Source organism: Hemitrygon akajei, chromosome 5, assembly GCF_048418815.1.
Source record: "Hemitrygon akajei chromosome 5, sHemAka1.3, whole genome shotgun sequence".
NCBI lineage: Eukaryota > Metazoa > Chordata > Chondrichthyes > Myliobatiformes > Dasyatidae > Hemitrygon > Hemitrygon akajei.
The window spans coordinates 167790361-167817291 of record NC_133128.1 but is presented as its reverse complement, the minus strand read 5'-3'; the positions used below and the strand labels follow the sequence as shown (position 1 = coordinate 167817291).

The 26931-nt window shown below is 38.8% G+C and overlaps 1 protein-coding gene across 4 annotated transcripts in view; it reads right to left on the bottom strand.

Annotated features, from left to right (window-relative positions):
* Nucleotides 1-26931, bottom strand: part of ttn.2 (titin, tandem duplicate 2) — a 340760-nt gene that overhangs the window by 10393 nt on the left and 303436 nt on the right. For all 4 annotated transcript variants that reach the window (XM_073047117.1, XM_073047118.1, XM_073047119.1 and 1 more), the window contains 32 exons: nucleotides 25873-26169; nucleotides 25111-25698; nucleotides 24710-25012; nucleotides 24287-24583; nucleotides 23906-24193; nucleotides 23512-23811; nucleotides 23123-23425; nucleotides 22722-23027; nucleotides 20864-22630; nucleotides 20461-20754; nucleotides 20071-20358; nucleotides 19655-19954; nucleotides 17468-19531; nucleotides 17072-17374; nucleotides 16662-16967; nucleotides 16280-16570; nucleotides 15874-16173; nucleotides 15468-15773; nucleotides 15077-15382; nucleotides 14534-14815; nucleotides 13839-14432; nucleotides 13440-13727; nucleotides 13025-13324; nucleotides 12402-12704; nucleotides 11649-11951; nucleotides 8798-9382; nucleotides 8390-8695; nucleotides 7978-8277; nucleotides 7312-7887; nucleotides 6910-7215; nucleotides 6228-6821; nucleotides 78-5908 (listed from right to left, as the gene is read on the bottom strand). In XM_073047117.1, coding sequence (XP_072903218.1) covers nucleotides 78-5908; nucleotides 6228-6821; nucleotides 6910-7215; nucleotides 7312-7887; nucleotides 7978-8277; nucleotides 8390-8695; nucleotides 8798-9382; nucleotides 11649-11951; nucleotides 12402-12704; nucleotides 13025-13324; nucleotides 13440-13727; nucleotides 13839-14432; nucleotides 14534-14815; nucleotides 15077-15382; nucleotides 15468-15773; nucleotides 15874-16173; nucleotides 16280-16570; nucleotides 16662-16967; nucleotides 17072-17374; nucleotides 17468-19531; nucleotides 19655-19954; nucleotides 20071-20358; nucleotides 20461-20754; nucleotides 20864-22630; nucleotides 22722-23027; nucleotides 23123-23425; nucleotides 23512-23811; nucleotides 23906-24193; nucleotides 24287-24583; nucleotides 24710-25012; nucleotides 25111-25698; nucleotides 25873-26169 — 19775 coding nt within the window. The remainder of the gene's footprint in view (nucleotides 1-77; nucleotides 5909-6227; nucleotides 6822-6909; nucleotides 7216-7311; nucleotides 7888-7977; nucleotides 8278-8389; nucleotides 8696-8797; nucleotides 9383-11648; nucleotides 11952-12401; nucleotides 12705-13024; nucleotides 13325-13439; nucleotides 13728-13838; nucleotides 14433-14533; nucleotides 14816-15076; nucleotides 15383-15467; nucleotides 15774-15873; nucleotides 16174-16279; nucleotides 16571-16661; nucleotides 16968-17071; nucleotides 17375-17467; nucleotides 19532-19654; nucleotides 19955-20070; nucleotides 20359-20460; nucleotides 20755-20863; nucleotides 22631-22721; nucleotides 23028-23122; nucleotides 23426-23511; nucleotides 23812-23905; nucleotides 24194-24286; nucleotides 24584-24709; nucleotides 25013-25110; nucleotides 25699-25872; nucleotides 26170-26931) is intronic.

The window sequence follows — 26931 nt, the reverse complement described above, 5'->3', positions numbered from 1 at the left end:
TGCTCTATCTTATGGTCTTATGATTATTTGAATAACTAGATTAATGATCATAAACTTCAAATTAACTTATTACTTACAGGTTGGTTGTTTTTCAGCCATTCAACTTCTGGAGTAGGATCTCCTGATATCTCACACGTAAATGTCACATTTTGCCCTTCATTGACGTTTTGGGATTTGGGCTGCACAATGAACTTTGGGGCATTTGATTCTTTTTGTTTAATTGTTAAATCAAACTGACATTTAACTATTCCATGCTCAGTTTTTGCTTCACAGGTGATTGTGCCTTCATCTTTGAAACCAATGGTTTTGATAGTTAAAGTGTGGTCTCTTCCAGATACGCCATATTGATAGTCTTCCGAATTAGCAAGCTCATTACCATTCGCAATCCATTTCACACTGGAAGCACTTGGTATGTTGGCTTTAAGTACAGCCTTTTGACCATCAGTTGCTGTAATTTGTACACGTGTGGCTGTAATCTCTGTGGATGATGTTTTAAATTCCTTTTTCACAATTTGTTCCTGAACTACCTCAGTTTTTCCATATGATTTTGCTACAGCTTTTTTCTCAGTAGCTATTTTTGATTCAGCTAATTTGGTCACTTTGTTGAAAATGTTTTTGAAAACTTGACCAACAAAAGAAAAGGTTGTTTTGGAAACACCTCCTTCACCAGTGATTTCACAAGTATATTCCCCTTCGTCAGTTTCATTAATTCCGTGGATACTTAAGGTGTAGACACCATCAGCAGCATATTTCAATTTGTAGTGACTGTTTTCTCTTATTTTACATCCATCCTTAAACCAAGTTAATTCTTTCACATTCAGAGCTGTGCTTTCAACTGCACATGTCAGCTTTACGGAACCGTCATCAGAAACTTCGGCTTTCAAACCTTGAGAGATCTTAGGTGGAGCAACTGTAGGAATAGGTAGAGACTTATCTTTTGGAAAGGAAGTTAATGGTTCTGGTGATTTGACCCTCTTAGAAGTTTTCGTTGGCCCTGAAGACTTGGAATGAGGTTCAGGAGACTTTACCATTGGATGTGCCACAACACCCAGTTCCTTTACTCCAGCTTTTCGGATAGTCAGAGTAAAGTGCGCTTCTTGCTTTCCTTCAGAATTTTCTACTACCACTGTATAGCTTCCTTCATCAGATGATTGAACTGATGTAATTGTAAAGGTGGAATTAAATTGTGTTGTAACAATGAGTGAACGTTTGGAAGAAGTAATTACTCTTCCAGCATGCATCCATGTCACAGTGGGCGTTGGCTCACCATCAATGTCGCAGGAAAATCTAACAGACTCTCCCTCTGCCACCGTAACTGATTGTGGTTTTGTTAGTATTTTGGCAGGGAGAGTTCTTCTAGATGCACGAACTGCCCTTTCCTTCGAAGTATAGAGCCCGGAGCTGACAGACTCTCTTATTTCTGATTCTTCTCTTTTAGATTCTTTTACCTCTTCAAGTTCAGCAGTTTTTCTAATTGTAGATATTTGGTAAAAATCAGTTCTTGTCAGTTCAGGTACAAGCGATTTTGGTGCTTCCTCATCTTTACGGCGAGGCAAGTAGGTAAAGTAGTCACCTCCTGTGATATCCAATGTTGCATAGTCAGAGGCCTCTCCTTTGTAATTGGAACAAACAACACGATAGGTTCCACTATCTTCAACTTGGCAATCCCGAATTTCCAGTGTTAGGACACCAGTCATATCAGTAAAATGATACTTATCACCCTCTTGAATTTCTTTACCATTGTGGTACCAACTAACATCAGCTCTTGGTTTGGACAGAATATTTAATGTAAATCTTGTATTTTGTCCACATGGGATACGGTGAGAACGCATTCTCAAAGTTATACGTGGACCATGGTCAAGGCTGAAAGGCTCTTGAGTAATAACTTCATATTTCCCTTCTGATGTCCTTTTAGATTTTAAAGCAGTTTTCATTGACTCATATCGTGAAAATATGTCAAATCTGGCAGTCCTTTCAAAGCGAGAAAGTGAGCTCTCCCGAGACACTGGACTGGGTGACCTAGGACGGGTTCTCTCAGGTGTGGGTGATCGTCTTTCTATACCTTCACTTTCAAGTTCTGTAGGACGTGGTCGAGATCTGATCAGTTCAGAAACAGGTCGCATCAATTCAATGTAAGTTGGGGAGAGTGATCTTCTCCTCCTAAGAAGCCTTGAGACAGATGGGGATTCTGTAGGGACATATTCCTTAATCTCAACGGCTGCTGCTTCTTCTTCTTCTGATCTTGTTACAAATATCTTTCTTTCTCGTTTACTTTTGATCCTTGCTTTTTCCTCATGCTCCATGTACTCAAGTTCTTTTTGATAGGCAGACAATCTCTGGGCTGTAGCAACTGATCGAAGGAGTTCTTCATCTTCCTTATCTTCCATTATTCTTTGTCTTTGCTTTGGGGGTTTATAAACAACTTTGTCATGCCTTTGCCTGAGGTCTATAAAGCTTGGACCAGCTTCATATTTGGAAGGGATGTGGTATTTCTGGTAGCCGGCATATTTTTCCTTCTCTTGTGCTGTAGTTAATTGTGTCCTTTGCTGAAGAGCAGATAATTCAAAACGAGGAGGGCTACGGCTTGGAGGTGATGCAGAAAATCCCAGTTCAAGCTCATCCTCAAGACGTAGTCTTTCTTCTTCTATTCTTTTCATTGAGAGATAGTCATCAACAGGTAGAAGTAAGTCCTCATCTGACAAATCACCAAGTGATCGCCTTCTTGGTCTGTAATAAATTTCGTACTCAGGGGATGGGGTGCGCCTTCGAGCTGGTCTAACAGTTTCCAGATCATCTTGTGACATTTTTGGAATTCGCCATTTGGGCTTATACTGATCAGTAAAGCGTGGCAATGGCATAACATAAAACTGCTCCCATCTTGAAAGACGAATTCGTTTTGGTCGTTTTGTTACAATTCTTTCCAATGGTGCTGGCATTTCATATTGATCTCGTAATTTCCTATACCATTTCATGTCTGATAATGGCACAAACTGTTTGATATCTTGATCTTCTTCAATTACCCTTGCTTCATGAACTCGAGGTTCTGGAATATCATAAGGCATTCGAAGTTTCTTTTCTTTTTTCTTTACGACCTCCGAAATTTCATATTCACCTTTGACGTTCTTGGTACTGACTGCTGGTTTGTACATTATTGCAGCTTCTTGCAGAGCTTGTTTTGCTACTGCTGTCAACGGAACAGCTTCAACATTTGCAAGTATTTCTGCCATCCTTATGGTTTTGTCAATTTGTTTCTGAACATGCTGCTGCCGTTCCTCCTCACTCCTATATTGACGTTTGACATACTTCATGCGTTCAACTTTTAGATATGCTTGGCAACTTGCAGATCCAGCACTGTTGGTAGCAGTAAGTCTGTAAATGCCAGAGTCCTCTGGTAAGGTATCCCTTATATGCAAAACATAGTAGTCCAGACCTTCATGTACAATTTCAATATTTGGACCTAATGCCAAAGTTTGTCCATCTTTCTCCCATTTCAGAATGGGCACTGGAGTGCCAGACACTCTGCACTCAAAGCGAATGCTCTGACCTTCCGTACATTCTGCATTTGCCAACAAACGTTTAAACATTGGTCTCAAGGTGCTGTCTGCTGCAGGTGGGTGAGGTACCACAGTTAGTCTAGCTTTGCAGCTATCTTCACCATATCTATTGCGAGCTACAACCGTGTATTCAGCATCATCATCAGTCGTTAACTTGTGAATGATCAGTTGATAGAGACCTTTATCTGATATAAAAGTATATTTTGTCTCATTTTCACCAGGCTTAATCTTTTGTCCAGATTTCAACCAAGTTACTCTTGGTTCAGGGTGAACAGTTATAGTAACACCAAATCTGATATCTTCTCCAATGTACGCTGTTCGGTTATACAAAGGTAAAGTAAATTCCGGTGGCTTTTCAAGGAGTCTCATAGCATCCACCTTGCGCTTTACTCTCTTTACTGTACGTTGCATAAAGTATTTACGAATATCTCTTACGCCACTCACAAATAATTCAGCATAGGAACTATCTTCACCATAATCATTTACTATTTTACACCTGTAAGTACCATCATCAGTTTTGTTTATGTCTTTAACATACATTGTTGCCAGACCATCTTGATAGGTGATTTCATATTTGTCACTGGACTCAAGTTGCCTGACACCAAAGTACCAGGTGACTTCAGTAGATTGATCATAGTTTTCTATTCTGCAGGAATATTTAACATGACCGCCTTCTTCAGCAGAAGCATGCATAATCTGTCCAGCAAGTGGACCAATATCAATTGAAGCTATTTTAGCTTTAGCAACCATAACTCCCCTTTGAGCTCTAACAGCTCCACCTGAAGAAATTCGAGCAACAGAAACAACATAGTTCATTTCCCTCTTTATTAGGGTCTGATAGTATCTTCTGTGCCTCAAAGTCTTAATTACTTTGGTGCTCATATTTTCTGTCTTCTGTTTTAGCCATGGATGTTCAAGAGCATCAGCAGCTGTCATCCGAGCCTTCCGTTCTTTGACTAACAGGCGATCAATGAAGTCAAGAGCTTCTGTGGTGATGTCCTTGAAAGCTTCTTCCTCAAAACTGTACTCTGCTCTAATAATGTTATCAATAACTTGTTGGTTTGTTTCGGCAATAAATGGATTGAGACCGCTAAGTAGTACATACACAAGTGTACCTACTGACCACATGTCTGTAGCTGCATTGACCACATCATGCTGATGTAGTTCAGGTGCTGCATACTCAGAAGCAGTGAACTGGATCCTCATGTGATCACCTGGTGTGAGTGGTCTGGCCTGTCCAAGTTCAATAATCTTAATGAAAGAGCTCTTTCTTGTGGTGTAGATTATATTCTCTGGTTTGATGTCAAAATGACCTATATTCTGACTATGTAGAAATTCCAATGCTTCACAAATTTGGCGAGTGTAGATAATGACTTCCCTTTCAGTTAGTTCAAAATTAGTTGTATTAATGCGCTCAAATATGTCAAGACCTGAAATAAACTCAAATATCATGACCAATTCTTCAAGGCTCTCAAATGATTCATGTAGACAAAGGATATTTTTGTGACGAGCAATATTGAGAATGTTAATCTCTTTCTTCACCAATACCTGATCAGCACCTTTTATTTTCACAAACTTCGCCATGTATGTTTTCTTGCTGGTGTTTTGAATACAACGATGAACAATACAAAATTGTCCACGTCCTAGCTCTTCAGCAAATGTGTAGCGGGTATGAAGTTCTTTAATAGTGGAATGATCAACTTTGCCTTTAGTAACTGTCATTGATTCATCAACCTCTTCGTCATAGTTCAGAACTCTTGTCTTATCTTCTTTTGTGACTATTGGATCAGTTGGCTCTGATGGCTGGCTCTGTCCAAACTTGTTTTCAGCAATCACACGGAATTGGTAGCTAGTCTTTCCAAAGAGATTGATGACGGTGTAATGTGTATCACGTGACTGTGCTACACGAATCCACATCTCTGCTGTTGTTGCGCATTTCTCGATAATGTAGTTAATTACTTTACTTCCACCGTCATTAGCTGGGGGACTCCACGTTAAAACAACAGAATCACGTGTAATGTCACTGACTTTAAGTCCTCTTGGCATGTCAGGTACATCTGCTACATCTAGTTCAACTGTTTTTTGATCAATGCCAAATCTGTTCTTTGCGCACACAACGTAGAAACCAGCATCTTTCATGTCAACTCCATTAGGGAACACCAAAGATGTAAAAGATCTAGTCACAATTACTTGATAGTGACCATTATTATCAATGAGATCTTGTCCCTTCTGCCATGTAATTACTGGATCAGGTCTTCCACTGAAAGGAATTTTGATGCTTATAATTTCACCGCGGAGAGCATGAACTGCACCCATGCCTTCCAGATGTTTGGGTAATTGAATCTTGGCAGGAACTAAAAACAAAAAGAAAATTTTAAATGTAGATACTGAAAGGTAGAAAGTGAATGTAAAACTGTGAACAATGTGGCCGAAATTAATCTTGGACAGCAGTGCAAAACTAGGAGCAGTGAAATGAAAGCCTATTTTTACAACCATGTAATGATATTTCTTCAATTCATTTCAATGGGAAAAATAATGGAAAACAAAATCAGACAGCTTTAAAAGGAATTATCCATTCGCAATGCCCATTCTGGACAACTCCTTAAACTAATTACATCCTAGATGTATTTAGAAATATTAAACAATGTTTATGTAAGTTTGCATGATACATACCGTCAACATCTAAAGATACTGTTGATGAAATGGAACCACCTTGATTGATCGCTCTGACTTGATATATAGTTGCATCATCTCCTGTGACACTAGAAATTACAAGTTGATGGTAGCCTCCCTTGAATTCCTGGATTTTTATCTTTTCGCCATCAGGTTCAATTTCCTTTCCTTGTCTAAACCACTTCACAATAGGTTTGGGATTACCAGTAACCTTGCAAACAAATGTAGCATTGCTCTTATATTTCACACTTAAATTGCGAATTTCTTCTTTAAACTGTGGTGCCTTGATAGGTACATCGCACATTGGAACAACAGAATCAGATATTTCACTCCAGTCACTCTCGCCACCAAGATTTTCACATTTAACACGGAACTCATACTCCAAGCCTTCAATAAGGCCTTTCACTGTGTAAGCTGTTTCATGTATTTCATCAGTTGTTACAGCCATCCATTTATTCTGCTTTTTCTCTCGTTTTTCAAGGTAATAATTTCTGATCTTTGCGCCACCATCACTGGCAGGAGGTCTCCATGAAACCACACATGAATCCTTTGTAACAGCAGCTATAGTAGGTTTGGGTGGACTTCCTGGCTTTTCTGTAGACAGAAGTAAGTGAAATATATACGTTTTAGAATCGTAATACATCATTATACTAGGAACAACTTAATTTATGTAGACACTTACCATATGGACTCTTGATGATGACAACAGAGGAAACTTCCAATGGTTTACTGACACCAAACTGATTTTGAGCAGAGACACGGAAGTAGTAGCCAGCATTGTCAATGAGATTTCCAATTCTACAAGATGTGCCAGCAATAGCAGAGGACACCAGATGCCATTGTTCACCTTCCTTGGCTTCGCATTTTTCTACAATGTAATTGGTAACCATTGCACCTCCATCATCAAGTGGTGGCTTCCAACTGATTACTGCAGAATTCTTCAGCAAAGTATCAATTTCTATTGGTCCTTCTGGCATATCCGGCTTATCTGTATACAGAAAGTATTAGATATTTTATTTTCATGTAAAAACACTTACCATTAGTTTTAATTGAACAAATAATATGCACTATTAAATATGATTACCATGGATTTCTACATTAAATGTTGTATCAATTGTTCCAAATGAATTGCTGAGCTGCACTCTGTATTTTCCAGCATGGTTCTTTCGATGAATATTCCTCACAACAAGATGAGTGTAATGCTCTGTGTTTTCTATTGAAATATTTTCTGAATCAGACAAAAGTTTCTTTTCATGGAACCAACGAATAGCAGGTACTGGACGGCCAATGTATACAACATGGATGCGAAGACTTGTACCAATGCTTACAACGTACAGCTCTTTTAGTGGAAATCCTGGATGGAATTGTGGAGCAGCTTCAAGCAATATGTTACCACTGACCTCTGTTTCGCCAGCATCATTAGTAGCTTTGCAGGTATACAGGCCTTCATCATCTTGATCATCAGTTAAAATGGTGATTGAATGATTACGGCCGTCTGAACTCATTTTGTACTTGCGGCTTTGATGCAACTCCTTTCCAAAATGGTACCACTTAATTTCTGGAAGTGGTCTACCAATTATCTGACAAGTCAGTTTGGCAGGTTCACCCAACTTGGCAACAACCTCTGCAATTTCTTGTTTAACACTTGGTTCTTCCCCAGCTGTTGACAAAGAAGAGGAAACAAGTGAGTTTTTTATAATGACACAAAAATCATATTATTTGAATTAAAGTATAAAAAAGTAATACACACAAGTCAATTTAGTCTTTATTGCCATAAAGGTTCTACGAGGTCTGCCGATTCCTGTCTCATTCTCTGCAAACACTCTGAATTCATATTCTGTGGCTTCCAGAAGACCGCCTTGTGTAAACTGTCTGTCTTTTATTCGTTCCTTACTGCATTTTTTCCAAGCACTATCACCAGATTGGCGATATTCAACCCAGTAACCAATAATTTCCTTGCCACCATCACATTCTGGACGATCCCACTCAATGGAGATGCTATCTTTTGTGACAGAAATTATCGTAATCTCTCCAGGTTGGCTTGGTTTATCTGTGGAAATATATTTACTTATTAAAATCTAGTAATTGTGTCATATTTGAAATCACACTATTTTAAATTCCATATTCGTGTAATGTATTAATGTAGATTGAATGATACATACCAAAAGGATCCTTGCATTGAACAACATCAGATGGTAGGCTTGGTTCACCAAGACCAATATCATTCTGTGCTAAAATACGGAACTGGTATTCAGCATCTGGAAGCAGCCCAGAAACAGAGTACATTGTTGTGGTAATATGAGTCTTGTTATGCCGCACCCATTTATCTGTGGTAGACTCTTTGCGATCGATAAAATACCCAGTAATACGCGATCCACCATCATCCTTTGGTCTTGACCAGCAGAGGGTGACTGAACTCTTGGTGACGTCCAGTATTTCTGGAGGATTGCTTGGAGGCTCTGGTGGATCTAGATTAACCATTGTGAATTAATAATCACGGCAAAATTTAAATAAGTTCAAAATAAAAATATATTTTTACTTAAGGTTACTACGAACAGTATTATACTTACTTAGTGGTGTTTTTGGTACAACTGGCTCCTCTGACTTCAGAGGTTTACTGATACCAAATTGGTTTTCAGCAGAAACACGGAAGTGGTATTCGACACTTTCTTTCAAGCCTCTGACAGTAACAGAAGTCTCCTTTACTTGAGAATCAACAGTGTACCAGGCAGTTTTGGATACTTCTCGTCTCTCAACAATATATCCAATGATATCAGATCCACCATCATCAGTAGATGGTCTCCAACTTACTCTAACCGAACGAGCTTGAATATCATCAAATTCAAGTGGACCTTGTGGGGGATCAGGACTGCCAATCACTTTCACCTTAATGTATACTGTCTTTTTGCCACATTTATTTTCAAGAACAAGGTCATATGTGCCTGAATCTTCTCTGACTGATTCCTTTATCACAAGTTCAGTGTGGGTATCAGAAGTTGCAATCATTGCACGCTTGCTAATATCACGACCTTCTTTTGTCCATTTGCAGACAGGAATAGGTTTGCCTTTAATGGGCACTGTTAGTTTGATGGCTCCACCTTGTCTAACAATTAGCCCTTCGAGGTATTGATGATCAAGTTCAAAATCAGGATACTCTGTAAGAAAAAAGTAATTAAGTTTTATTTTAAAAAGTAAGTGAACAATATAGCGATATTACCCACCAGCTGGGTTTACCTATTAGCTATAAATTTACTGGCCCCATCTGTACTTCAATCAATGAGAGCTCAATGATACAAAGCTTGTATCTGCCTGGCAAAATAAAAGGTAAAGATAACAGGTACAGGGAACCTTGGTTTTCAAGAAATATTGAGGCTCAGGTTAAGGAAAACAAAAGAGGTGCATAGCAGGTATAGGTAAGTAGGAGCAAATTAGGTACTTATGAATTAAAAGAAATGCAAGAAACACTTAAGAAAGAAATCATGAGGGCTAAAAAAAGGCACGAGGTTGCCCTAGCAGACAAGATGAAGCCGAATCCTAAGGATATGTTAAGAGCAAAGGAATTGCAAGGGTCAAAATTGGTCCTCTAGAAGATCAGATTGGTAATCTAGGCAAAGAGACATAAGAGATGGGAGAGGTCTCAAATGCATTTGTATTTACTCAGGAGATGGACACTGAGCCCATAGAAGTGAGACAGAAGAGCAGTGAGATCATGGACCCTATACAGATTACAGAGGAGGACGTGCTTGCTGTCTTGGGTCAAACTAGGGTATACAAATCCCCAAAAAAGGTGTTCCGTCAGACCCTGTTGGAGACAATTTCAGAAATTGCTAGGGTCCTAGCAGAGATATTTAAATCATCCTTCGTGACAGGTGAGGTACTGGAGGATTAGCTAATGCTGTACTGTTTTTTAAGAAAGGTGCTAAAAATAAGCCAGGAAATTATAGGCCGGTGAGCTAGACATGAGTGGTGGGAAGGTTATAGGAAGGTATTACAAGAGACCAGATGTATGAGTATTTGGACAGACATGGACTGATTAGGGATGGTCAGCATAGCTTTGTGTGTGGCTAGCTCATGTTTAACTAATCTTATAAAGTTTTTTGAGGCAGTTATTAGGAAAGTTGATGAAGGTAAGGCAGTGGATGTTGCCCAAATGGACTTAAGTAAGGCATTTGACAAGGTCCTGCATAGAAGGTTGGTCAAGAAGGTTCAGTCGTTTGGCATTCAAGATGAGATAGTAAACTGGATTAGACTTTGGCTTTGTGGGAGAAGCCAGAGAATAGTAGTAGATGGTTGCCCCTCTGACTGGAGACCCGTAACCAGTGGAGTGCTGCAGGGATTGGTGCTAGGTCTGTTGCTGTTGTTCATCTATAACTGGATCAGCAAATTTGTGGATGACACCAAGGGTTGGGATGTAGTGGACAGCAACAAAGACTATCAAAGCTTGCAGCAGGATCTTGACCAGCTGGAAAAATGGCAGACTGTATTTAATACAGACAAATGCAAGGTGTTGCACTTCAGTAGGACCAACCAGGCTAGGCCTTAGCCAGTGAATGGTAAGGCAGTGATGAGTGTGGTAGAACAAAGGGATCTGGGAATACAGGTCCATAATTACTTTAAAATGGTGCACAGGAAGTCATAAAAGCTTTTAGCATATTGGCCTTCATAAATCAAAGTATTGAATACAAGAGATGGGATGTTACGTTGAAGTTGTATAAGACAATGAGGCATAATTTGGAGTACTGTGTGCAGTTTTGGCCACTTACCTACAGGAAACATGTAAACAAGATTGAAAGAGCACAGAGAAAAATTTATGAGTTATAACAACATGAATTATAAGGGAAGATTGAATAGGTTAGGACTTTATTCCTAGGAACATAGAAGATTGAGGGGAGATTTGATATAGGTACATAAAATTATGAGGGATATAGATAGGGTAAATGCAAGCAGGATTTTCCCATTGACGATGGGTGGAACTACAAATAAAGGTCATGGGTTATGGGTGAAAAGTGAAAATTTTAAGGGGACCATGAGAGAAAACTTCTTCACTCAGAGGGTTGCGAGAGTATGGAATGAGCTGCCACAGCAAGTGGTGCATGAAAGCCCGATTTCAATGTTTAAGAGAAGTTCAGATAAGTACATAGATGGTAGAGGTGTGGAGTGGTATGGTCTGGGTGCAGGTTGATGGGAGTAGGCAGTTTAAATGGTTTGGCATGGACTAGAAGGACCAAAGGGCCTGTTTCTGTGCTGTACTTTTTTATGATTGTATGATTTACTGATGGTCTAACAGGATTAAACTGAATCATTGCATTGAAAGGTAGAGGTTGTCTTTCATATTAATAAATGCCTGACAAATGTGAATTTCCCTTTGTAATTCAACAGACTTGGCTGATTACAAAACATAAAAACTTTAACATTTCTCACCGAGCATTTCAGTCACTTTAACAGTTCCTGGAATATCAGCTGGCTCACCAGGACCACCAGCATTAACTGCTTTAACACGGAACCTATACTCAGCACCCTGTGGCATGTGAGTCAGGGTGTATTCACAGATCTTTGTTGGTGTTGTATTGCACTTAGTCCATTCATACTGATCAACTTTCTGCATCTCAATAAGGTAGCCTGTGACCTTGGAACCACCTTCCTCTTCTGGAGGACTCCAGGCAACAGATATTGATGTTCTAGTTGTGTCTGTAACTCTTGGATTCTGTGGTTTCCCAGGTGGATCTATAGAAACAGTAAATAAAATTAGCCATACAAATTTTAATGTAAGCAGTATAATTAAAATACATTTACAAATGATACTCAGTTAATTCAAGTAATGTCCAGCTGAGGTAACTGAATGTTAAGGCTTGGTCCATGGTTTGTGTTAGTTGATTTGTTAAGTTTACTACTGGCCATGGATAAAGATTCAGCTCTTTTTGTCTAGTGAAGAAACAATCAGGTAGGACATCTATTCCTTGACTGCTATTTAGTGACTCCTAATAGAGGTGTATGTAGAATACCTTGTCAATATAGTTTGAGGTTTTCTATCAGATAGTAGTACTTAGAGGCAATGCAAACAAATTTCATCTGACACTTTTGTGACCACAAACAATTTTACCAGAGATATGTAGTTAAACATCTTAACCTATAGATTTTCATGTTTAGAAATTAACATTTATGTTAACACATTACCTATTGGATCCATGGCAACTGCAGATTTGGAAGGCCTGCTAGGTTTGCTAGCCCCCCTAGCATTCACAGCAGTCACACGATGTTCATATTCTAATCCTTCTATGAGTCCAGTGGAACGGTACCTAGTCATCGTCACGAGCACTTTGTTGACTCTCACCCATCGATCAGCCCTTAGCTCTTTGCGTTCAATGATGTAACCAGTAATGGGTGAACCACCATCTTCAATGGGTGATTCCCAGGTAATTGTCATACCATCACGAGAGAAATCAAATACATGAGGTGTACCAGTGGGTTCAGGCACATCTGTAGAGAAAATTATGTATAAAATTATCATCCAGTATTTCATAAAGAAATACTTATAAAATATTCTTTGAAAAGTATTATTAAACATTGGTGATTGTAAGAATTCTAAGAGTTCTATTGTTTAAGAAAAAGTGTATTCTCAAATAATTTGTCTAATATTGTAATCAGTGATATTCTTTTATTTATTAATATTTCTGAAATTGTTATCCATTATAAAAGTCAATGAAATGAGATTTATAAATTGATCTTTACAAAAAGTAATCCATATTTTAATATTCTGGCCTTTAATTATTGGTGAAATGCTCTAAGTTTGCACTTACTAATGGCACTCTTGCATTCCACAATGCTGGACTGTAAGAACGATCCAATGCCAAAACGGTTTGTGGCAGCAACACGGAATACATATTCAGTGCCTTCAGTTAACCTCGTAAACTTGAATGTATTCCTGGTTACAGATTCAGACACTGACAGCCATCCTGGGCGATGAGCATCACGTTGTTCCACAACATAACCACTGATGGTTGCACCACCATCTTTCTCTGGTGGTTCCCAACTGATGGTTACAGTGGTGGAATCGACTTCATCAATTTTAATTGAGCCGCTAGGTGGTCCTGGTTTATCTGTAAATTAATTAATACATTTATGCAAGACTTAAAAATATAATTGTACTGCCATGGGCAATTGATTGCCACATTTGTAATAGTTTTATATAGAATTTGAAAGAAAAAATCTTACCAAGAATGATTACTTTGATGGATTCGGTGATAGTTCCAGCAACATTTTTTAGTTCTAGCGTGTAGTCACCAGTATCATCTATGGTAGTTTCTCGTATAGTAAGATTGATTACCTTGGCAGATCTTTCTATTTTGGTGCGATCATTTTCTTTAATTTTAGTACCTTCAAAGAACCATGATGCACTAGGAGGTGGACGTCCACTAATTGGAATAGATAATTCGATAGGCTTACCAGCATGTACGGTGACAGTTCTTTGAGGTATGCCTGCCAAATCGATCGTTGGCATCACTGTTGGAAAAAGGATACAAGAATAAGATTAATTTATGGAAAATTATTGTTGCATTCAAAATATATTTCATATTAGTTCTTAAGAACTAAGATGTAAATAATGATACCTACCCTTTTGATCTTGCACAGTAACAGCAGTTACAATCTCTCTTGGTTCACTGACACCTTTGTCATTCTGGGCCCTGACTCTGAACAGATACTGTTCAGATTCATTTAGGGAGATTATAGTATACTCAAATACTGTGTGTTTTAGAGTTGCAACTTTCATCCACCTTTCTGTGCCAGCCTTGCAAGCTTCAATGACATAACCAGTCAGTCTGCTACCTCCATCGTGCAGTGGTTTTTCCCAGGCCAGTGTGACTGTAGATTTTGTGACATCAATTACATTCAACTTCTGTGGGACCATCGGAACTTCTGAAACCAGTACTGCATCAGTGGTTTCACAAGGCTCACCGACGCCATAGATATTTTCAGGTGATACTCTGAAATAATACATTGTTCCCTCTGCAAGTCCAGTTATTCTATAAATTGTCTTGCTGCATTTAATTGTCACAGTCTTGAATGCTCTCATAGCAGCTTCTCGTCTCTCAATTATATAATTATTGATTGGGGCTCCGCCATCAATCATTGGAACATCCCATGTGATGACAACAGAATCTCTTGAGACTTCCTTCACTTTAACAGCACCAGGTGGGCCCGGTGTATCTGAGAATAGAGAAGTATGTTTTGAGAACTTTTGCTATTTTTTAGAGTCTTGGAAAAGTCATTAATGAAACAGAAGTTTGAAAATATCTTGTTTTACATACCATATACTTTGACAACTATAGTAGCTGACTTCTTGCCTGAAGGATTTTCAGCCTCAATGGTGTATTTGCCTGCATCATAACGATTTACCTTGTCAATTACAAGCAACGTGTAAGAATCTGTTGTATCAATAAAACCACGACCGTAGAGGTCAATGCCTGGTTTACTCCAAGTTAACACTGGAGTAGGTCGACCTGCCACTGACACCATTAAGCGGAGTGAGCCACCAGCTCTAACAGTGACTGTCTTTTTGAGATCATCTGCAAGTTCAAGGTCTGGCATTTCTGGAAAAATAAAATGAAATAGAGGTTAATATCAACTTGCAATCAACCAGCAATAAAACCCTCAAGATATTCTAAACCTTCATTGAAAAAAATCTTTCTGAGGAATAAAAAAAATTGTCAGTTTAGATTCCTTAAACACAGTTAAAGACAGGCATACTTCAAGTACTGGCTATTGATGTTCTATTCCAAAATTAAAGGCATATTTTCAGAAAAGTGTGAATGATCATAAGGTAATTGAATTGTCTCTTTAATAGCACTTACCTATTCTTTCTACTGCTTCAATTACAGCAGATGATTCACTGTATTCACTTGCTCCATTAATATTGGCAGAAGCAACTCTGAAGAAGTACTTCTTGTTGGTGTTAAGACCTGTAATGGTATATTCCGTATTTCGTATGTAGTCTGTAGTATGTGCTCTATACCACTGTTCCATACTTTCCTCTTTCATTTCGAGTACGTATCCAATAATATCAGAACCACCATCATACATGGGTTTTGTCCATGCTATACTGATACTGTGTTTGGTTGTATCTACAACTCTTGGTACTGAAGGTACTCCAGGTGTATCTATAATATAATTTAAATAGATTATATTCAGAGGTATTTGTAAAGATTTACACTTACAAGAAACTAAAGAAAATAAGACACTTACATGTGGGTTCTTTGCAAAGGATGTATTGAGATGATTCACTTGGCTCACTGTTACCAGCTGCATTTACTGCTGAAACACGGAACTGGTATTCACAACCCGCCATCAGATTTGTAATCTTGAGTCTTGTATCATAAATAGTAAAGTCTTTGTTGACGCGAGTCCAACGTACACTACGTTTTTCACGTTTATCCACAAGATAATTACTAATTTCTGCTCCACCATCGGTTTCAGGTTTCAACCACTGGATAATGATGTGTTCTTTTCCAACTGCAACAACCTCTGGTTCTCCAGGTGGTGATGGAATAGCTGTTTAAAACAATTTTAATGTTAATAATGATTTTGCTACTGCATTACCAAGATTAATAATTCTCTGAAAATGAATAAAGAATCATCACATAGTACTTACTGTATGATTTTCTGGCTACGACTGCTTCAGACTCCAAAGGCACACCAGGTCCAAACTTATTAACAGCTCTCACTCTAAAAATGTATTCGTTGTTCTTTATAAGTCTTGTAACAACAGTGGAAAGAGCCATGCATTCAGCTTCCACGATTACCCAGTTAAGTCTGCTCGTCTCCCGTCTCTCTACAATATAGTGTGTAATCTCTGCACCGCCATCTTCCTTTGGCATATTCCATGACAAAGTACACTTCTCTTCAGTTAACCTGCTGATGCTAAGTGCACCCTCACAGGGTCCTGGTGAATCTAAATAGAAGTTGGAACATAAAAATTAGGATGCATATATAGCCAATATTATACATTGTTAGTTAAATATATTTCAAAAATTACACCTTTATAACAGAAAACATACCTAGCACTTTAACATTTACAGACACAGTCTTAGCTCCACTTGGATTTTTCACAGTGAGTGTATATTTTCCAGTGTCATTTCTGTCACAGAACTTGATAATGGCAACTGCACGCTTGTTAGTGTACTGTAGAGATATTTTCTCACAAAGCTCTAGTTCTTTGTTTCCTTTAGACCAATAGACTTTAGGATCAGGTTTCCCACCAATGAAAGCATCAAGCACCAAGTCTGATCCGGCCCTTATGGTAATAATTTCTCCGAGTAACCGACTGTCCAATTCAGCTTTAGGAGGTACTGTAAATAAAAATAAAAAGCAATGAAAAAGATGTCTTTGCATCAGTACGAAGTTGATTGATATACGCTATATGTTATGACACCAGCATACCATATTCATCTTTGCATGTGACTGGTCCAGTAGATTCAGATGGTATACTAATGACTCCAGCTGCATTCTTAGCTAAAACACGGAATTCATAAACCTCCGATTCACTTAGTCCTGTAACAGTGTAGAAGGTATCGGAGACAGTGGTGTAGTTGCACTTCAGCCAGCGGCCGTCACCAGCTTCATTATAGGGCTTGCGTTCCACAATGTATCCAACAATCTTACTTCCACCATCGTGGAATGGTACAGTCCATTTCAGTGAAACTGAAGACCTATTAACATCCGTTACCTCTGGTTGACCTGGAGGATCTTTATACATTTAAACAAAAGGAAAATTAAATTTCAATTGAAATCTGAAAGTATTTGCAAATATATAAATTATATTATTTCTTTTCTTAAACTGTTGATCTTACCAACAGGATTCTGAGCCATTACTAGTCTCGAAGCTTCACTTGCTTTACTCAAGCCAGCCGCATTCATTGCATAAACTCTAAACTGGTATTCCAAGCCTTCCACTAGAGTAGATATTTTGTAATGGCAATCAATGCATGGTATTTTATTCTCTTTCACCCAGAGAATGCTGTTGCGTTCTTTCTTTTCAATCCAGTAGCCTGTAACTTTGCTGCCACCATCATGATATGGATCTTCCCATTGGATAGACATGGCATTAGCAGATACAAAGTTCACGATTGGCCTGGTTGGAGGGCTTGGTGGAACTACAGTATATAGAAATAATACAATTAATAAGTTTTCTGCAGTTTCTTTATTTAACTTGCCTTATCAATGGAATGTTTTAGTTTTTGACTTACCAAATGGATGTTCAGCAACCACAGGTTTTGATTCCATTGGTTTGCTGACGCCAAATCTGTTTTCTGCACAAACTCGGAAAGTGTATTCCATGTACTTGGCCAGATGTGTAGCTTTAATTTGGGTGCGTTTTACACTGGAATTGATGAGCTGCCATGCTGTGGTGCCAGATTCACGCTTTTCTACAATATAGTTGGTGATATCAGCACCACCATCATCTTCAGGCTCTGCCCATGACAAAACACATGAATCTGCAGAAACAGACGAGATGCTCAAAGGTCCAGTAACTGGGCCTGGTCGACCAATAACATTGACAGTTACAGCAAAGGTCTTGATTCCTGCTGTGTTTTCAAGTGTTAAGTAATATTTCCCTGAGTCACCTCTCATAGAGTCCTTCACAGTCAGCGTAGTTCTCTCTTTTGTTGTATTGATACTGACCCTATCAGTTTCCTTTAGTCTCATCTCCTCAAGCTTCCACGTTACTTTAGGTGCTGGACGTCCACTAATAGGTACGTCTATAGAAAACGTAGTTCCTGATTTGCAGACGATTGTTTGATTGGTGATTCCAGATAAATCTGCTTTGGGCTCTATCTGTGGTTCTTTAATAATGACGGATGAAAATGCTTCCCTTGGTTCACTGAAGCCAGCATTATTTTTTGCTCTGACACGGAATTCATACTCTGTGTTTTCAACAAGTCCATCAATCTGAAGTGTAAGGAGTTTGGTTTGACCACCTTCAACCCAGTGATCTGAACTTTTTTGTTTCATCTCCACTTTATACCCAATGATTTGACTGCCACCGTCATGCTCTGGTTTCATCCAAGCCAAGATTACAGAGGTTCTGCCCGTATCGACAATATCTAGTCTCTTAGGTGGTGCTGGCTCCTCAGTGGCTACTATAGGCTCGGTCATTTCATATGGTACACCAAGGCCATATTCATTTTCTGCTGTGACCCGGAAGAAGTAAGGCACTCCTGCAAGGTCTTGCACTCTGCAGATCTGTCGGGTGCACTTGCTACTGACTTCTTGCCAGCTGAGCCTACTGGCTTCACGCTTCTCAATTACATAATGATGGATACGTGAACCTCCATCGTGAACAGGAGCATCCCACATCAAAGTAATTGCACCTTGAGTGACATCTTTGAATGTAATTGGTCCTGGTGGACCTGGAGTGTCTTGTACTTTAACAGTGAAAGTAATAGACTTGCTACCATTGCTGTTTTCTACAGTAAGAGTATACTTTCCAGCATCATATCTATTGCAGTTCTCTATTGTTAAGGTGCTGTTTGTGTCTGTGGTGTTAATATGAACATGTATACCAATGGATGAATCTGCTTTTTGCCAAGTGGCAACAGGAACTGGCCTACCTTGGAAGGCAACACGTAGCTGAATTGTATTGCCAGCTCGAACAATATGAATTTGTTTGAAACTGGCATCCATCTCAATTTCTGGTGATGTTAACCTATCTATAGCTAATATTGGAGCAGAAATTTCACAACTTTCTCCTTTTCCCGCACCATTAACAGCAGAGACACGGAACTTGTACTCTTCACCAGATTCCAATTCAGTAATTGTGTATTTGGTATTGACACAAGCTTCTATGTTAACCTTGTGCCAATCTCCGAGACTGGCCTTGCACATTTCGATTATATAGCCAATAATTTCCATGCCTCCATCAAAGACAGGCCGAGCCCATTCCAAACTTACAGATGTCTTGGTTGTATCTGTGACTCTGACAATGGTAGGTGCACTTGGTGGATTTACTGGCTCCCTACATTTAATAAGTCTAGAAACATCACTTGAAGGGCCCACCCCAGCATTATTTTCAGCCATGACACGGAATTCATATTCATTTCCTTCTGTGAGGTTAGCCACTTTATATCGGTTTTCAGTAATTGGTCTTTTGCTGGAAACTTTGACCCAGCGCAGACTCTTCTTCTCACGCCGTTCAAGGATGTAATGCAGAATTTCATTCCCTCCATCTGATTTTGGTCTTGACCAGATAAGAGTAATAGTTTCTCCTGAAACATGAGTTGGTTCTGGTATACCTGGTGCATCAGGCACAGCTGTAAACAAAAGAAAAGTTAACTAATTAGAACTGGTTTGACAGATGAGGACTAATAAATAAGTACTTCCAATTGACTGCCAATCGAGTAGAATGACAATTAGAAATTCTGAAACACACGTACTATATTGTATCTGTGCAATAACTGGCTCCGAATCGAGTGGTCTGCCAACGCCAAATTTGTTGACGGCTGAAATTCGGAATTGGTACTCATTGCCCTTAATTAACTTGGTGATTGTGTATGAACAGGCTTCGCACTCATCAGTGACCAATGCCCACGTAAGCCGACTTGTCTCACGTTTCTCTATTACATAATTGCTAATGACAGCACAGCCATCATTATCTGGTGGAGTCCACCACAATGTAAGTTTCTCTCCAGTAATGTTGGTAAATCGAATAGGTCCAACCGGTGGTCCAGGAGTATCTGAACAAAATCAGAAATGTTAGTGCTCCAGGAAGTGAACAAAAATATTCAACACACTAAAATATTAAAATGAGAAATTAAAAGAGGAATATAAGTTGTTAATTTCCTCTAAGTACCTTGAACTCTGACATGAATATCAGCTCTCTGGATGCCTGAAGCATTCTTGGCTTCCACAGTATATATGCCACGATGGTCTCGGTTGCTGTCTCTAACAAAGACAGAACTAGACCCAATTACATTGGTGATATCCACCATTAATCTCTTCTCAATTTCCTTTCCATCCTTATACCAGGTTACTTGAGGTAACGGGCGGCCTTTGACATGCACCTTGAGTCGAATACTCTCACCAGATTTTACTGTCACACCTTCAAAATGTTCAGCACCAAATTCAATTGATGGTGGTACTATGAAAGAAACAGATGAGTTATTGCCAAGTTGACATTTCAAAGACATTACAACTACTTACAATACCATATACAAACTAATCAGCTTTTATAAGTACTTACTGCTCTCATCCCTTGTCATAATGTTTCCTGATGATTGAGAAGGTGGACTGACTGTGCCAACAGCATTTCTAGCAATGATACGGAATTCATAACGATCACCAGGACTAAGGCCAGAGACCGTATATTGGCATTCAGTGATATCAATAAAGTTGCACCGCAGCCAACGACCTCCTCCTTGCCGCTTTTCAACACTATATGCCACAATTTTACTACCTCCATCACGTGGTGGTGGATCCCACTTAAGTGTTATAGTTTCTCTTGTCACGTCAATATAATCTGGTGTACCAGGTGGATCTGATGAAGAAATTTTACAAGTAGTCAGGATAACGAGTAACAATCAATAATTAATGTTACCTATTATGCTTCAATACAAGTAATACAAAAATGGATAAATGTTACTTACCAACAGGTGAGACAGCCAAGGTGAATTTGCTTGGTTCACCAGCTGGGCTCAATCCAACATTGTTTTCGGAATAAACTCGGAATTGATAGTCTAGGCCTTCAGTAAGTCCTAGAATTCTGTATTCTCTGCCAGAAATAGGATTTCTGTTGAGTTTTTGCCATAAGATGCTGTTCCTTTCTTTCTTCTCAACATGATATCCAGTGACTTCTGAACCACCATCATATAATGGTGCGTCCCATGAGATCGTCATACCATCACAAGTGATATTGTATACAACGGGCTTTCCAGGTGGTCCGGGAAGTCTGAACTGATGTTTTGCTATAACTGCCATTGAATTAAGTGGCAGGCTTACTCCATATCTATTTTCAGCATAAATTCTAAACTGATATTCTAGATCTTTAACCAGTTTGGTAACTTTAATGGTTGTCCTGGCCACACTAGAACAAACCACTTTCCAATTTGTTTGTGAGGTTTCACGTTTTTCAATGCTGTAGCTGGTAATTTCACTTCCTCCATCATCATCAGGTGCATCCCATGAAATTATAACACTTTCAGATCTGATTTCATCAAATCTAACTGGACCTTTAGGCTTTGACGGAGGACCAAGGGTAATTACAGTAAAGCTGTATGACTTTCTTGCAATTGCATTATCTAGGATCAAGGTGTACTTTCCACCATGTTCTTTCTTGACATTCTTGATATTTAATGTGATTTTGTTTTCTGTTTTTGTGTACCGGATTTGTTCACTTTCTTTTAATGGAATATTGTCTTTCTCCCATTTGATACTTGGTCGAGGTTTACCCCAATATGGCAGATCAACGTGAACATTATGTCCAATTCTTACACTAATTTGTCCTCCTGGTATTTCAGATAAGTCAGCTTCAGGTGAAATGACATAATCTTTCACAGTGATAGGTGCAGTAATAACACTATCACTCAATCCCTTTTCATTTTTCGCAAAGACTCGGAACTCAACTACTGTTAACTCCTTTAATTTAGTAATTTCGAAAGTACAGACTTTGGAAATTCCAGCATGTGACCATTCTTTTTCCTCTTTCAATTTCTTTTCAATTACATAATCTGTAATTATGCTGCCTCCATCGTAGTTGGGTTTGTTCCATTGTAACGAGACAGATGATTTTGTTGAGTCTTTCATCACAAGATCCTTGACTGGCCCTGGTACTTCAGTGGCTTTCACTGGTTCTGAGGTCTCACACGGCTCACCAATTCCATTCTCATTCTCTGCTAGTACTCGGAAAAAGAATGAGCTCTTCTCTGACAAGTCGGTAATCTTAAAAGTTGTATTGCAACATTTGCTTGTGACACTTGACCAGGCCCTTTTTGTTGCATCTCTCTTTTCAATCAAATAATTGACAATTTCAGCACCACCATTAATGAGAGGTGGTTCCCAAACTAATGTGACTGTACCTCTGGTCACATGCTTAACATGTAACTTCTGACAAGGTCCTGGAGAATCAAGGACTTTCACATTTACAAATGTTGATTTGGGTTCTCCAACACCATTTTCAATTGTCAAAACATACTTGCCAGTATCTTCACGGGTGATCTCAGGAATAGTGAGAAGTGTAGATGACTCAGTATTATAGATGGTATATCTTTCATCAGTGTTAATATTTTTCTCACCCTTTCTCCAGGTGACATTTGGATGAGGACGGCCTTTGAAAGGTATCATAATTTCTACATTTTCTCCTGATTTTGCTGTTATGGAAGTTCTGAGTGCAACATCAAGATCAATCTCTGGCTCCTCTGCAGAATATAAAAATATAAATAAAGATCTGAAAATACTCACATATAGACGTTATATAGAATCAATGCATTTTATATGTCATGGACTTACCCAGTATGTCTTTAGCCTGCACAGGTTCTGCCATTTCAATTGGCTCCCCTTGACCAGCAGTATTAACTGCGCTAACACGGAAGTAGTAGTTTACACCATGTGTTAATTGGGACACAACATATTCTGTAGTTTTGACTTCACCCTTGGAAGTAATTACTGTCCACTGTTGCTCTTCAGCTTCCTTCTTTTCAATGATATAGCTTGTTATTGCGCTTCCTCCATCATAGACAGGTTTAACCCAGCCAAGAGTGATGGAAGATTTAGTACTGTCAACGATCTTCATTTTGGTTGGTTGGCCAGGTGGATCTACACATAAAAGTGAGAGCATTTGAATGAATTAACTGGTAAGACACAGTTACTTTTTGCTTAATATTTGCACACTTCACATTAATTTTACATACCAATTGGATCAGCAGCTTTATAGAAATCAGAAGAATCAGAGTAGGGACCTTCTCCTGCTGCATTGAGGGCACATACTTGGTACTGATACTCATTTCCCTCTGTAAGCCCAGAAACCTTTTGCCTGGTGTCACGGATGGGTTCCTTGGTAACCTTAAACCATCGCAGACTCTTTCTTTCACGTCTTTCCAAGATATAGCCACTGATTTCGTTACCACCATCAACAGTGGGTCTCTTCCAGCTTACAGTCATTGTTTGCTTAGTTATCATGGATACTTCAGGCATGCTTGGTTGCCCAGGTGTAACTATTGAAAAAAGTGTATGTAATTAACCTTTATGTAAATATTAAGAAAAGTAGTCATTGTAAAAGTAACTTGATTTGTTTTCTTACCAAATGCATTCTTAGCAATAACAGGGTCAGATTCCAGTGGATCACCAACACCATATTTGTTCACACCCCGAATACGGAACACATATTCATTGCCTTTAATGATATTCCTTACAGTAACGATAGAATGCTCCATCTTTTCTGAAATGAGAGACCACACAACTCGACTTGTCTCACGTTTCTCAACAATATAGTGGGTGACAGGTGCACCACCGTCATCTGTTGGAGCACCCCATGCAATTGTGATCTTCTCAGCTGTAACACTTGTGAAGTTTACAGGCCCAGGTGGGGGTCCAGGTTTATCTGTGAAGTAGAACAAAATCAGTGATGAACTCCTGAGAAATGTATTGTTCTACAGTTAATCTTCAATTTATAAGAACCCAAACCATCTACATACCTAGAATTTGTAACCTGATTGTTCCTGATGCTGAGCCTATGGGATTTTTAAGCTTGATTTCGTAGCTTCCACTGTTGATACGACTGGCATCCTTAATAATTACTGCTGCTGAGTCAGTTGTGTTTTCAATAAAGACCTGTGAACTTGTCTCAAGTTCTTTACCATTTTTATACCATTCAATTGATGGCAAAGGCTTTCCAGAGACACCGACTTTGATCTTTATGGCTGAACCGGCCTTAAATTTGACAACATCCATATACTCCAAAGGCAAGTCAACCTCAGGGGCACCTATGCATCACAGTTAATAACAGCATTATTATTAGAAATACCGACCACAGAAATCCTTAACATTCAGATGTATTGTTATTAAAAAAAAGTTACCGAAGGTATCACGGCACGTAACAGGTCCAACGACTTCAGATGGATTACTTATTGAACCAATTGCATTCTTCGCAAACACACGGAATTCATACTGTGCATCTTGAGTCAAGCCTGATACAGTAAATTGAGTCTCAATAACATTTGTAAAGCTGGCCTTCGTCCATCTACCATTTGGCAAGTCACGTTTTTCAACAATGTATCCAGTAATCTTGCTGCCACCATCATAAGCTGGTTTCTTCCAGCTGAGGCTGACAGAGGTCTTGGAAATATCTGTTACACGTACATTGGATGGGAACTCTGAAAAACAGGCATGACAGAAATGTATTATCTTATCCTACTTACAAGTATAGGCTTAGCCTAAGCAATAATCCAACTCTACATTGGAATGAAAAGAACAAAAGCACAACTTGAGTGAATACCCACCACAAGCATCAATTGCAAGAACTTGATCAGAAGGATGGCTGACTTTGCCAATTCCTGCAGCATTTACTGCATATACACGGAATTCATAGATAAGTCCACTACTGATATTTGTAACTTTGAAGTGTGTTGTACGGATGATGGTCTTGTTAGCTTTCTGCCATAAAATGCTGTTCCTGTCCTTCATTTCTAAATGATAGCCAATTACGTGGTTGCCACCATCAGAAACGGGTTCATGCCAACCTACTGTTATACTTTCCCTAGTGACATTAGTAACCCATGGAGTAGATGGAGGACCGGGTGTTGCTGAAAAATACAGGAAATATACAGTTAGCAGTGTGAGCAGATAAGGATTACATGTTTTGTTATGATGAATAATTGTGGAACAAAAGTAAACAACTTACTATATGGCAATTTGACCGTGACACAATTGGAGTCAATATGATCACTGATTCCAAAACGGTTCTCAGCTTTGATGCGGAACTGATATTCCTCTCCAGTAGTGAGCTTCATCACTTTGATTAAACTTCTTGCTACAGTAGCAGATACTTCTGACCAAGCAGCTGTGCTGGTTTCTCTTTTCAAAACAATGTAATTTGTTACCTGACTGCCACCATCATAGGTTGGTGGCTGCCATCTCAGTGTCACACTATCTTCAGTGACATCACTAATATTCACGGGGCCCACTGGTGGTCCAGGTCTGTCCAGCACTACAATGTTAATGAACGACTTTGTAGTTCCACTGGAATTGGCAGCAGTAATATCATATCGGCCAGTGTCACTGGCAACACTTTCTTTTAGATTCACAATAATGCTTTCTGCAGTCATCTCAGTGTTAAATCTCATGGATGACTTCACAGGAGTGCCATCTTTGGACCAAGATATTTTAGGCTGTGGCTTGCCAGAAACTGGAATTTCAAATTTTAGGTTAGATCCAGCCCGAACATAAACAGTGTTACGTGGGAAGTTCTTCATATCAATTTCGGGTGATTCTGAAAATAATTGGAAATAAAAAATATTAGCCATACTTCAATGAGTAAATCCTAAAATTCAAATTGCTACTGGCCTGAAACTAAAATACCTGAAACTTCTTTTCCTTCAAACAACCACATAAAATATAGTAACTCACACGACAAGTGTTAACATTATAATTGAAAAATAATTACCAAGTTGTTCTTTAACTGTTACTGGTAGAACCATTTCCTTTGGATCACTTAGGCCAGCTTGATTTTCAGCAGAAACTCTGAAGAAATAGTCAACATTTTGTTTCAAACCATGTATAACATGATGTGTAGTCTTCACAATGGTACATTTAACCCACTTTTGCTGGCCTTTCTCAAGAGCTTCTATGAGGTAGCCTGTGATCCTACTGCCTCCATCATGTTCTGGCTTTGACCAGGCAAGTGAAACGCTGTCTTTTGTTACATTTGTGACTCCAAGTCGCTCAGGTGAGCTTGGATTTTCTGAAAAAGAGTATAATACATTATTACTGCTTAAATTAAGAACATGAGAAAAAGAATAATTACAATTAACTGCTTAAAACAATTTTTTTTGGCTAAATTTTGGGCACTTCTTTTGGCTTCTCTATACCTTCTTTCTCCACTTTATCTTCACTCCATTATAACCTGCTATCTTTATTAACTGAACTTGTAAAGACTGGAAGTGTATCATATTAGGAATGAGAAAAGAAACCTACACCTGACTAAAACATATATAATCTTGTGCCTTTTAAAAAGAAGCACTGCAGAATGTTAAATCAATGTAGTTATGATGAGTTTCTATAAAATATTAGTTTAGCCACAACTACAGCATTCAATACAATAGGAAGAATGTAAATGTTCCAGTTATGGTGCAGAAAAGGTTTACTAGAACGGTGATGTGGAATTTCAGCTGATGGACGTAGACTCAAGAAGCTGATTTTGCTCTCTTTTGAGCCCCAAAGGTTCAGGGGTGAATTAATAGGAGTATTCAAAATTATTAAGAACTCAGGTACCGTGAATACATTTTGAAAGTTTTCATTGATGGAAAAAATTAAAAACAGAATTAAGACAATAGGTCAAAGAATCAGAGATAACATTTTGAATAACTTCTTCATAATGTGACAACTCACAGTTTGAACATTGACTGAGAAATAATTTGCTAGGGAAAGCTGAATTTGACCTGGGTTACAAGCACAGACAACCAGAGCAGATTCAATTGGCCTAATAGTTACCTCCCATGTTCAG